This window comes from Pseudophryne corroboree, chromosome 9 (assembly GCF_028390025.1).
Source record: "Pseudophryne corroboree isolate aPseCor3 chromosome 9, aPseCor3.hap2, whole genome shotgun sequence".
In the NCBI taxonomy this organism is placed as follows: domain Eukaryota; kingdom Metazoa; phylum Chordata; class Amphibia; order Anura; family Myobatrachidae; genus Pseudophryne; species Pseudophryne corroboree.
In genome coordinates, this window is record NC_086452.1 from 9,533,787 (window position 1) to 9,546,396 (window position 12,610).

The window sequence follows — 12,610 nt, forward strand, 5'->3', positions numbered from 1 at the left end:
ACACAAGGCCGAGTGACTCTTTTCAGTCGCACTGCTGATCGGTGAATGATTGACAGGAAAGGGGCGTTTCTGGGAGGTAACTGAGCGTTTTCCGGGAGTGTGCTAAAAAACGCAGGCGTGTCAGAAGAAAACGCAGGCGTGCCTGGGGAAACGGGGGAGTGGCTGGCCGAACGCTGGGCGTGTTTGTGACGTCAAAGCAGGAACTAAACGCACTGAGGTGATCGCAGTGTAGGAGTAGGTCTGGAGCTACTCAGAAACTGCAAGAAATATTTAGTAGCAATTCTGCTAATCTTTCGGTCGCAATTCTGCTAAGCTAAGATACACTCCCTGAGGGCGGCGGCCTAGTGTGTGCAATGCTGCTAAAAGCAGCTAGCGAGCGATCAACTCGGAATGAGGGCCAAAACCCGTTCTGTTTCTGTACAGTGAGATGGGTGTATGGGGTGAGTACTGATAGGGGGTGGGAATAGTCTGTGTGTGTGAGGTGGGTATAGGGGGATGAGTATAGTACGTTTGAGGTAGGTGTAGAATGGCGGGTGTTGAGGTGGGTGACAGTGTACAGGGCGGTTATTGAGGTGGGTGACAGTGTACAGGGCGGGTGTTGAGGTGGGTGACAGTGTACAGGGGGCGGGTGTTGAGGTGGGTGACAGTGTACAGGGCGGGTATTGAGGTGGGTGACAGTGTACAGGGGGCGGGTGTTGAGGTGGGTGACAGTGTACAGGGCGGGTATTGAGGTGGGTGACAGTGTACAGGGCGGGTGTTGAGGTGGGTGACAGTGTACAGGGCGGGTGTTGAGGTGGGTGACAGTGTACAGGGCGGGTATTGAGGTGGGTGACTGTGTGAAGTGAGTGAAACTGTATAGGGTGGGTGTTGAGGTGGGTGATAGTGTGTGAAGTGGGTGTTGAGGCGGGTGAGACAGTGCATAGGGTAGGAGTGAGGTGGGTGACAGTGTGTGAGACAGTGTATAGGGCGGGTGTTGAGGTGGGTAAGTTTATAGGGCGGGTGACAGAGCGCTGAGGGGCGGGTGACACAGTGTAGTGGGGCGGGTGACAGAGCGCTGTGGGGCGGGTGTCAGTGTATGGGGCGTGTGCCGTGTGTCAGTGTGGCGGGGGGATTTAGGGGCGGGTGTAAGGGCGGGTGACAGAGCGCTGTGGGGCGTGTGTCAGTGTGGCGGGGCGGGTGTAAGGGAGGGTGACACAGTGTGGTGGGGCGGGTGTAAGGGAGGGTGACACAGTGTGGTGGGGCGGGTGTAAGGGAGGGTGACACAGTGTGGTGGGGCGGTTGTCAGAGAGCCGGGTCACTCCCCAGCAGCAGCAGCAGCAGCAGCATCATGGCGGCGGCGGAGGAGGAGAAGGATCCGCTCAGTTACTTCGCGGCGTACGGCAGCTCCAGCTCGGACAGCAGCGAGGAGGAGGCCGGGGAGGAGGACGAGGCGGAGCCGGAGAAGCCGAGCATGAAGAGGCCGCTGCCCGCTCACAGGCTGCCCCGGCCGGACGAGCTCTTCCAGACCGTCACCCGGCCCACCTTCCTCAGCGCCCCCAGCTCCGGCGCCATCAACTGGGACAAGCGCTGCATGCGGCCCCCCGAGGAGGTAATGCCCACCGGGGCAGGGGGTAATACTGCGGGTCACAGGGGGCTGAGGGGTGACAGGGGGTAATACTGCGGGTCACAGGGGACTGAGGGGTGACACAAGGGTAATACTGCGGGTCACAGGGGGCTGAGGGGTGACGGGGTAATACTGCGGGTCACAGGGGACTGAGGGCTGACACAAGGGTAATACTGCGGGTCACAGGGGGCTGAGGGGTGACAGGGGGTAATACTGCGGGTCACAGGGGGCTGAGGGGTGACAGGGGGTAATACTGCGGGTCACAGGGGACTGAGGGGTGACACAGGGGTAATACTGCGGGTCACAGGGGACTGAGGGGTGACACAGGGGTAATACTGCGGGTCACAGGGGACTGAGGGGTGACACAAGGGTAATACTGCGGGTCACAGGGGGCTGAGGGGTGACGGGGTAATGCTGCGGGTCACAGGGGACTGAGGGATGACAGGGGGTAATACTGCGGGTCACAGGGGACTGAGGGGTGACAGGGGGTAATAGTGCGGGTCACAGTGGACTGAGGGGTGACGGGTAATACTGCGGGTCACAGGGGACTGAGGGGTGACAGGGGGTAATACTGCGGGTCACAGGGGACTGAGGGGTGACAGGGGGTAATACTGCGGGTCACAGGGGACTGAGAGGTGACAGGGGTAATACTGCGGGTCACAGGGGACTGAGGGGTGACAGGGGTAATACTGCGGGTCACAAGGGACTGAGGGGTGACAGGGGGTAATACTGCGGGTCACAGGGGACTGAGGGGTGACAGGGGTAATACTGCGGGTCACAGGGGACTGAGGGGTGACAGGGGTAATACTGCGGGTCACAGGGGACTGAGGGGTGACGGGTAATACTGCGGGTCACAGGGGACTGAGGGGTGACACAGGGGTAATACTGCGGGTCACAGGGGACTGAGGGGTGACACAAGGGTAATACTGCGGGTCACAGGGGGCTGAGGGGTGACAGGGGGTAATGCTGCGGGTCACAGGGGACTGAGGGGTGACACAGGGGTAATACTGCGGGTCACAGGGGACTGAGGGGTGACGGGGTAATACTGCGGGTCACAGGGGACTGAGGGGTGACGGGGTAATACTGCGGGTCACAGGGGACTGAGGGGTGACAGGGGGTAATACTGCGGGTCACAGGGGACTGAGGGGTGACAGGGGGTAATACTGCGGGTCACAGGGGACTGAGGGGTGACGGGGTAATACTGCGGGTCACAGGGGACTGAGGGGTGACACAGGGGTAATACTGCAGGTCACAGGGGACTGAGGGGTGACACAGGGGTAATACTGCGGGTCACAGGGGGCTGAGGGGTGACAGGGGGTAATACTGCGGGTCACAGGGGACTGAGGGGTGACAGGGAGTAATACTGCGGGTCACAGGGGACTGAGAGGTGACGGGGGGTAATACTGCGGGTCACAGGGGACTGAGGGGTGACGGGGTAATACTGCGGGTCACGGGACTGAGGGGTGACAGGGGGTAATACTGCGGGTCACAGGGGACTGAGAGGTGACAGGGGGTAATACTGCGGGTCACAGGGGACTGAGGGGTGACACGGGTAATACTGTGGATCACGGGACTGAGGGGTGACGGGGTAATACTGCGGGTCACAGGGGACTGAGAGGTGACGGGGTAATACTGCGGGTCACAGGGGACTGAGGGGTGACAGGGAGTAATACTGCGGGTCACAGGGGACTGAGGGGTGACACGGGTAATACTGTGGATCACAGGGGACTGAGGGGTGACGGGGTAATACTGCGGGTCACAGGGGACTGAGGGGTGACGGGGTAATACTGCGGGTCACAGGGGACTGAGAGGTGACAGGGGGTAATACTGCGGGTCACAGGGGACTGAGGGGTGATAGGGGATAATACTGCGGGTCACAGTGGTAATACGGGGGGTGACAGGGGTAATACTGCGGGTCACAGGGGACTGAGGGGTGACACGGGTAATACTGTGGATCACAGGGGACTGAGGGGTGACGGGGTAATACTGCGGGTCACAGGGGACTGAGGGGTGACGGGGTAATACTGCGGGTCACAGGGGACTGAGAGGTGACAGGGGGTAATACTGCGGGTCACAGGGGACTGAGGGGTGACAGGGAGTAATACTGCGGGTCACAGGGGACTGAGGGGTGACGGGGTAATACTGCGGGTCACGGGACTGAGGGGTGACGGGGTAATACTGCGGGTCACAGGGGACTGAGAGGTGACAGGGGGTAATACTGCGGGTCACAGGGGACTGAGGGGTGACACGGGTAATACTGTGGATCACAGGGGACTGAGGGGTGACGGGGTAATACTGCGGGTCACAGGGGACTGAGGGGTGACGGGGTAATACTGCGGGTCACAGGGGACTGAGGGGTGACGGGGTAATACTGCGGGTCACAGGGGACTGAGAGGTGACAGGGGGTAATACTGCGGGTCACAGGGGACTGAGGGGTGACGGGGTAATACTGCGGGTCACAGGGGACTGAGAGGTGACAGGGGGTAATACTGCGGGTCACAGGGGACTGAGGGGTGCCACAGGGGTAATACTGCGGGTCACAGGGGACTGAGAGGTGACAGGGGGTAATACTGCGGGTCACAGGGGACTGAGGGGTGATAGTGGATAATACTGCGGGTCACAGTGGTAATACGGGGGTGACACAGGGGTAGGGGATTGCGGGTCACAGTGGTAATACGGGTGTGACACGGGGGCAGGGGATTGTGGGCCACATGGTAATACGGTGGTGTCACACATGGGCATATGTTGTGGGTCCTATAGCAATAACAAGGTGCCCCCTGTCCCAGTGCTTCTAAAGAGAGACCTCTCCACAGCAGTTGTTAATGTTACGCCCCGTAGTGGCGCCCTAGGTGATGTTACGCCCTGTAGTGGCGCCCTAGGTGATGTTACGCCCCGTAGTGGCGCCCTAGGTGATGTTACGCCCCGTAGTGGCGCCCTAGGTGATGTTACGCCCCGTAGTGGCGCCCTAGGTGATGTTACGCCCCGTAGTGGCGCCCTAGGTGATGTTACGCCCCGTAGTGGCGCCCTAGGTGATGTTACGCCCCGTAGTGGCGCCCTAGGTGATGTTACGCCCCGTAGTGGCGCCCTAGGTGATGTTACGCCCCGTAGTGGCGCCCTAGGTGATGTTACGCCCCGTAGTGGCGCTGTAGTTTGCATTGGGCCTGATGTGTGACTGGAGGAGGCACAATGCACTAGTATGGCAATGCTGCAGATGCGTATGATATAAGTACATGCCTCCTGCTTGCATTGGTGATCCGTGCTGCGTTCCAGGACGCAGCATTGGCTCACCTGCGACACCATCGGCCGGCCAGATGACCTATGAGGTCGCACAAGCTGGCCGCCACAGTTCCTGGAACTGATGGAGTTGCTGGCCAAGGCTCTCTCCCCAAAACGTTACTTGTGCTCATTCACCCCAGGGTACACGCACTAGAGTACACGTCACTCTGCGATGACTGCTGTCTGTCTTACATAGGCTTAAAAGACTGCAATTGGATTTAATCAGATAATCCTCTTTGCAGAGGTCATAGGAGCTTTATCGGTGTGATACTGGCTGCGTCCCTAAAGCAGAATATTCTATATTGGCTGTATCTTACATAGCGCAGCAAATTCCTTTGCTCTTTCTAATAGTATATGGAGCATGGAAATGTTTGGTGTCGGTTTCTAAGCACATTGGCTGCCGTTAGCCCTTGTGCGGCCCATGTCCCCTATATTAGGTTGTTACATGTCATATATATGTATTACACAACAATTGTACATGGTCATATCTTCAGGCTTGTCCATACCACAGCTTATTGTTGAGGAGAACATTCATAAAACAGTCGGTGGAACACGAGGCTGAAGTTAGCTTCTTATTCGGCCAGCTTCTTATTCACTTCTTATTCAAGCTCCAGCTTCTTATTCACTTCTTATTCGAGCTCCAGCTTCTTATTCAGATCATTCAGTTTTGCAAGGGTTAATGAGTCTTGGGCAACACATTTGACACCTGAAATTCACAGAGTAGGGTCCCTTTCATATGACCCACATGTATTTTGGCTTGCCCAACGCTGGTTTGCCCATGAAATACGCTGGCAAAGTGGGCACATACACTATAATTCACCATTTTGAATAAGTAGCTGTAGTTTTGCAAGGGTTAACGAGTCTCGGGCAACAATTTTGACAGCTGAAATCAACTGAGTCGGGTCACTTGCATATGACGCACATGGATTTTGCCTTGCCCAACACTGGTTTGGGCATGAAATACGCTGGCAAGGTGGGCATATACACAGTATTATGAATTACTATTTTGAATAAGTAGCTGTAGTTTTGCAAGGGTTAACGAGGCTCGGGCAACAATTTTGACACCTGAAATCAAACGAGTCGGGTCACTTGCATATGACCCACATGGATTTAGCCTTGCCCAACACTGGTTTGGGCATGAAATATGCTGCCCAAGTGGGCACCTTAACACTATCATTTTCTATTATGAATAAGTAGCTGTAGTTTTGCAAGGGTTAACGAGTCTCGGGCAACAATTTTGAAACCAGATCTCAATAGAGTCTGGTCACTTGCATATGACCCACAAGGATTTTGCCTTGCCCGATACTGGTTTGGGCATGAAATACGCTGGCAAGGTGGGCATATACACAGTATTCTGAATTACTATTTTGAATAAGTAGCTGTAGTTTTGCAAGGGTTAACGAGTCTCGGGCAAAAATTTTGACAGCTGAAATCAACTGAGTCGGGTCACTTGCATATGACGCACATGGATTTTGCCTTGCCCAACACTGGTTTGGGCATGAAATACGCTGCCCAAGTGGGCACCTGAACACTATCATTTTCTATTATGAATAAGTAGCTGTAGTTTTGCAAGGGTTAACAAGTCTTGGGCAAAAAATTTGACACCTGAAATCAACTGAGTCGGGTCACTTGCATATGACCCACATGGATTTTGCCTTGCCCAACACTGGTTTGGGCATGAAATACGCTGGCAAAGTGGGCACCTTAACACTATTATTTTCTATTATGAATAAGTAGCTGTAGTTTTGCAAGGGTTAACGAGTCTCGGGCAACAATTTTGAAACCAGATCTCAATAGAGTCTGGTCACTTGCATATGACCCACAAGGATTTTGCCTTGCCCGACACTGGTTTGGGCATGAAATACGCTGGCAAGGTGGGCATATACACAGTATTATGAATTACTATTTTGAATAAGTAGCTGTAGTTTTGCAAGGGTTAACCAGTCTCGGGCAACAATTTTGAAACCAGATCTCAATAGAGTCGGGTCACTTGCATATGACCCACATGGATTTTGTCTTGCCCGACACTGGTTTGGGCATGAAATACGCTGGCAAGGTGGGCACCTTAACACTATCATTTTCTATTATGAATAAGTAGCTGTAGTTTTGCAAGGGTTAACGAGTCTCGGGCAAAAATTTTGACAGCTGAAATCAACTGAGTCGGGTCACTTGCATATGACGCACATGGATTTTGCCTTGCCCAACACTGGTTTGGGCATGAAATACGCTGCCCAAGTGGGCACCTGAACACTATCATTTTCTATTATGAATAAGTAGCTGTAGTTTTGCAAGGGTTAACGAGTCTCGGGCAACAATTTTGACACCTGAAATCAAACGAGTCGGGTCACTTGCATATGACCCACATGGATTTAGCCTTGCCCAACACTGGTTTGGGCATGAAATATGCTGCCCAAGTGGGCACCTTAACACTATCATTTTCTATTATGAATAAGTAGCTGTAGTTTTGCAAGGGTTAACGAGTCTCGGGCAACAATTTTGAAACCAGATCTCAATAGAGTCTGGTCACTTGCATATGACCCACAAGGATTTTGCCTTGCCCGATACTGGTTTGGGCATGAAATACGCTGGCAAGGTGGGCATATACACAGTATTCTGAATTACTATTTTGAATAAGTAGCTGTAGTTTTGCAAGGGTTAACGAGTCTCGGGCAAAAATTTTGACAGCTGAAATCAACTGAGTCGGGTCACTTGCATATGACGCACATGGATTTTGCCTTGCCCAACACTGGTTTGGGCATGAAATACGCTGCCCAAGTGGGCACCTGAACACTATCATTTTCTATTATGAATAAGTAGCTGTAGTTTTGCAAGGGTTAACGAGTCTCTGGCAACAATTTTGACACCTGAAATCAAACGAGTTGGGTCACTTGCATATGACCCACATGGATTTAGCCTTGCCCAACACTGGTTTGGGCATGAAATATGCTGCCCAAGTGGGCACCTTAGCACTATCATTTTCTATTATGAATAAGTAGCTGTAGTTTTGCAAGGGTTAACGAGTCTCGGGCAACAATTTTGAAACCAGATCTCAATAGAGTCTGGTCACTTGCATATGACCCACAAGGATTTTGCCTTGCCCGACACTGGTTTGGGCATGAAATACGCTGGCAAGGTGGGCATATACACAGTATTCTGAATTACTATTTCTCTATCGTCCTAGTGGATGCTGGGGTTCCTGAAAGGACCATGGGGGAATAGCGGCTCCGCAGGAGACAGGGCACAAAAAGTAAAGCTTTTTCCGATCAGGTGGTGTGCACTGGCTCCTCCCCCTATGACCCTCCTCCAGACTCCAGTTAGATTTTTGTGCCCGGCCGAGAAGGGTGCAATCTAGGTGGCTCTCCTAAAGAGCTGCTTAGAGAAAGTTTAGCTAGGTTTTTTATTTTACAGTGATTCCTGCTGGCAACAGGATCACTGCAGCGAGGGACTGAGGGGAGAAGGAGTCAACTCACCTGCGTGCAGGATGGATTGGTTTCTTGGCTACTGGACATCAAGCTCCAGAGGGACGATCACAGGTACAGCCTGGATGGTCACCGGAGCCACGCCGCCGGCCCCCTTGCAGATGCTGAAATCAGAAGAGGTCCAGAATCGGCGGCTGAAGACTCCTGCAGTCTTCTAAAGGTAGCGCACAGCACTGCAGCTGTGCGCCATTTTCCTCTCAGCACACTTCACACGGCAGTCACTGAGGGTGCAGGGCGCTGGGAGGGGGGCGCCCTGGGAGGCAAATGAGTACCTATAAAGGCTAAAAATACCTCACATATAGCCCTAGAGGCTATATGGAGATATTTAACCCCTGCCTAATTTTTCTAAATAGCGGGAGACGAGCCCGCCTGAAAAGGGGCGGGGCCTATCTCCTCAGCACACGGCGCCATTTCCTCTCACAGCTCCGCTGGTCAGGACGGCTCCCAAGTCTCTCCCCTGCACTGCACTACAGAAACAGGGTAAAACAGAGAGGGGGGGGCACATTTATGGCGATATTTTGATATAACAAAGCAGCTATAAGGGAGCACTTATTATAAGGCTATCCCTGATATATATATAGCGCTTTTGGTGTGTGCTGGCAAACTCTCCCTCTGTCTCCCCAAAGGGCTAGTGGGTCCTGTCTTCGTTAGGAGCATTCCCTGTGTGTCTGCTGTGTGTCGGTACGTGTGTGTCGACATGTATGAGGACGATATTGGTGTGGAGGCGGAGCAATTGCCAAATATGAGGATGTCACCCCCTAGGGAGTCGACACCAGAATGGATGCCTTTATTTATGGAACTACGGGATAGTGTCAACACGCTAAAGCAGTCGTTTGACGACATGAGACGGCCGGACAATCAATTAGTGCCTGTCCAGGCGACTCAAACACCGTCAGGGGCTGTGAAACGCCCTTTGCCTCAGTCGGTCGACACAGACCCAGACACAGGCGATGACTCCAGTGGTGACGGTGACGAATCAACCGTATTTTCCAGTAGGGCCACACGTTATATGATTTTGGCAATGAAGGAGGCGTTACATTTAGCTGATACTACAGGTACCACTAAACAGGGTATTATGTGGGGTATGAAAAAACTACCTATAGTTTTTCCTGAATCAGAAGAACTAAATGACGTGTGTAATGAAGCGTGGGTTGCCCCTGATAAAAAGCTGATAATTTCAAAGAAATTATTGGCATTATACCCTTTCCCGCCAGAGGTTAGGGAGCGCTGGGAAACACCTCCTAGGGTGGACAAGGCGCTAACACGCTTATCTAAACAAGTGGCGTTACCCTCTCCTGAGACGGCCGCACTTAAAGATCCATCAGATAGGAGGATGGAAAATATCCAAAAAAGTATATACACACATGCAGGTGTTATACTACGACCAGCTGTAGCGACTGCCTGGATGGGCAGTGCGGGGGTAGTTTGGTCAGAATCCCTGATTGAAAATATTGATACCCTGGACAGGGACAATATTTTACTGTCGTTAGAACAAATAAAGGATGCATTTCTTTATATGCGTGATGCACAGAGGGATATATGCACACTGGCATCACGGGTAAGTGCTATGTCCATTTCGGCCAGAAGAGCTTTATGGACGCGACAGTGGACAGGCGATGCGGATTCAAAACGGCATATGGAAGTTTTGCCGTATAAAGGGGAGGAGTTATTTGGAGTCGGTCTATCAGATTTGGTGGCCACGGCTACAGCCGGGAAATCCACCTTTCTACCTCAAGTCACTCCCCAACAGAAAAAGGCACCGACTTTTCAACCGCAGCCCTTTCGTTCCTTTAAAAATAAGAGAGCAAAGGGCTATTCATATCTGCCACGAGGCAAAGGTCGAGGGAAGAGACAGCAACACGCAGCTCCTTCCCAGGATCAGAAGCCCTCCCCGGCTTCTACAAAAGCCTCAGCATGACGCTGGGGCTTCTCAAGCGGACTCGGGGACCGTGGGGGGTCGTCTCAAAAATTACAGCGCGCAGTGGGCTCACTCGCAAGTAGATCCCTGGATCCTGCAGATAATATCTCAGGGATACAGGTTGGAATTAGAGACAGATCCACCTCGCCGTTTCCTGAAGTCTGCTTTACCAACGTCCCCCTCCGAAAGGGAGACGGTGTTGGAAGCCATTCACAAGCTGTACTCTCAGCAGGTGATAGTCAAGGTACCTCTTCTGCAACAAGGGAAGGGGTATTATTCCACTCTTTTTGTGGTACCGAAGCCGGATGGCTCGGTAAGGCCTATTCTAAATCTGAAGTCCTTGAACCTGTACATAAAGAAGTTCAAGTTCAAAATGGAGTCACTCAGAGCAGTGATAGCGAACCTGGAAGAGGGGGACTTTATGGTATCCTTGGACATCAAGGATGCGTATCTCCACGTTCCAATTTACCCCTCACACCAGGGGTACCTCAGGTTCGTTGTACAAAACTGTCACTATCAGTTTCAGACGCTGCCGTTCGGATTGTCCACGGCACCTCGGATCTTTACAAAGGTAATGGCCGAGATGATGATTCTTCTTCGAAGAAAAGGCGTATTAATTATCCCATACTTGGACGATCTCCTAATAAGGGCGAGGTCCAGAGAACAGCTAGAGATGGGATTAGCACTGTCTCAGGAAGTGCTAAAACAGCACGGGTGGATTCTGAATATTCCAAAATCCCAGTTAATGCCGACAACTCGTCTGCTGTTCCTAGGGATGATTCTGGACACGGTTCAGAAAAAGGTTTTTCTCCCGGAGGAAAAAGCCAAGGAGTTATCCGAGCTTGTCAGGAACCTCCTAAAACCAGGAAAGGTGTATGTACATCAATGCACAAGAGTCCTGGGAAAAATGGTGGCTTCTTACGAAGCAATTCCATTCGGCAGATTCCACGCAAGAATTTTCCAAAGGGATCTGTTGAACAAATGGTCAGGGTCGCATCTTCAGATGCACCTGCGGATAACCCTGTCTCCAAGGACAAGGGTGTCTCTTCTGTGGTGGTTGCAGAGTGCTCATCTATTGGAGGGCCGCAGATTCGGCATACAGGATTGGATCCTGGTGACCACGGACGCCAGCCTGAGAGGCTGGGGAGCAGTCACACAAGGAAGAAACTTCCAGGGAGTATGGACGAGCCTGGAAACGTCTTTTCACATAAACATTCTGGAACTAAGAGCAATATACAATGCTCTAAGCCAGGCAGAACCTCTGCTTCAGGGAAAACCGGTGTTGATCCAGTCGGACAACATCACGGCAGTCGCCCATGTGAACAGACAGGGCGGCACAAGAAGCAGGAGTGCAATGGCAGAAGCTGCAAGGATTCTTCGCTGGGCAGAGAGTCATGTGATAGCACTGTCAGCAGTGTTCATCCCGGGAGTGGACAACTGGGAAGCAGACTTCCTCAGCAGACACGATCTTCACCCGGGAGAGTGGGGACTTCATCCAGAAGTCTTCCACATGCTGGTAACCCGTTGGGAAAGACCAATGGTGGACATGATGGCGTCTCGCCTCAACAAAAAACTGGACAGGTATTGCGCCAGGTCAAGAGATCCGCAGGCAATAGCTGTGGACGCGCTGGTAACGCCTTGGGTGTACCAGTCGGTGTATGTGTTTCCTCCTCTGCCTCTCATACCAAAAGTATTGAGAATTATACGGCAAAGAGGCGTAAGAACGATACTAGTGGTTCCGGATTGGCCAAGAAGGACTTGGTACCCGGAACTTCAAGAGATGATCACGGAAGATCCGTGGCCTCTACCTCTAAGGAGGGACTTGCTTCAGCAGGGTCCCTGTCTGTTTCAAGACTTACCGCGGCTGCGTTTGACGGCATGGCGGTTGAACGCCGGATCCTAAAGGAAAAAGGCATGCCGGAAGAAGTCATTCCTACTTTGATTAAAGCAAGGAAGGAAGTAACCGTGCAACATTATCACCGAATTTGGCGAAAATATGTTGCGTGGTGCGAAGATCGGAGTGCTCCGACGGAGGAATTTCAACTGGGTCGATTCCTACATTTCCTGCAATCAGGATTGTCAATGGGTCTCAAATTGGGATCTATTAAGGTTCAAATTTCGGCCCTGTCGATTTTCTTTCAAAAAGAATTGGCTTCAGTCCCTGAAGTCCAGACCTTTGTTAAGGGAGTGCTGCATATACAGCCTCCTGTGGTGCCTCCAGTGGCACCGTGGGATCTCAATGTGGTTTTGGATTTCCTAAAATCTCATTGGTTTGAACCACTAAAAAAGGTGGATTTGAAATATCTCACATGGAAAGTGACCATGCTTCTAGCC

At 52.3% G+C, this 12,610-nt stretch overlaps 1 protein-coding gene across 1 annotated transcript in view; it reads left to right on the forward strand.

Annotated features, from left to right (window-relative positions):
* The first annotated feature begins 1,280 nt into the window (after positions 1-1,280).
* The window catches only part of C9H1orf52 (chromosome 9 C1orf52 homolog), a 54,133-nt gene continuing 42,803 nt past the window's right edge, over positions 1,281-12,610 (forward strand). Inside the window, exon 1 of the mRNA XM_063938941.1 lies at positions 1,281-1,588. Coding sequence (XP_063795011.1) covers positions 1,328-1,588 — 261 coding nt within the window. The 5' untranslated portion in view covers positions 1,281-1,327. The remainder of the gene's footprint in view (positions 1,589-12,610) is intronic.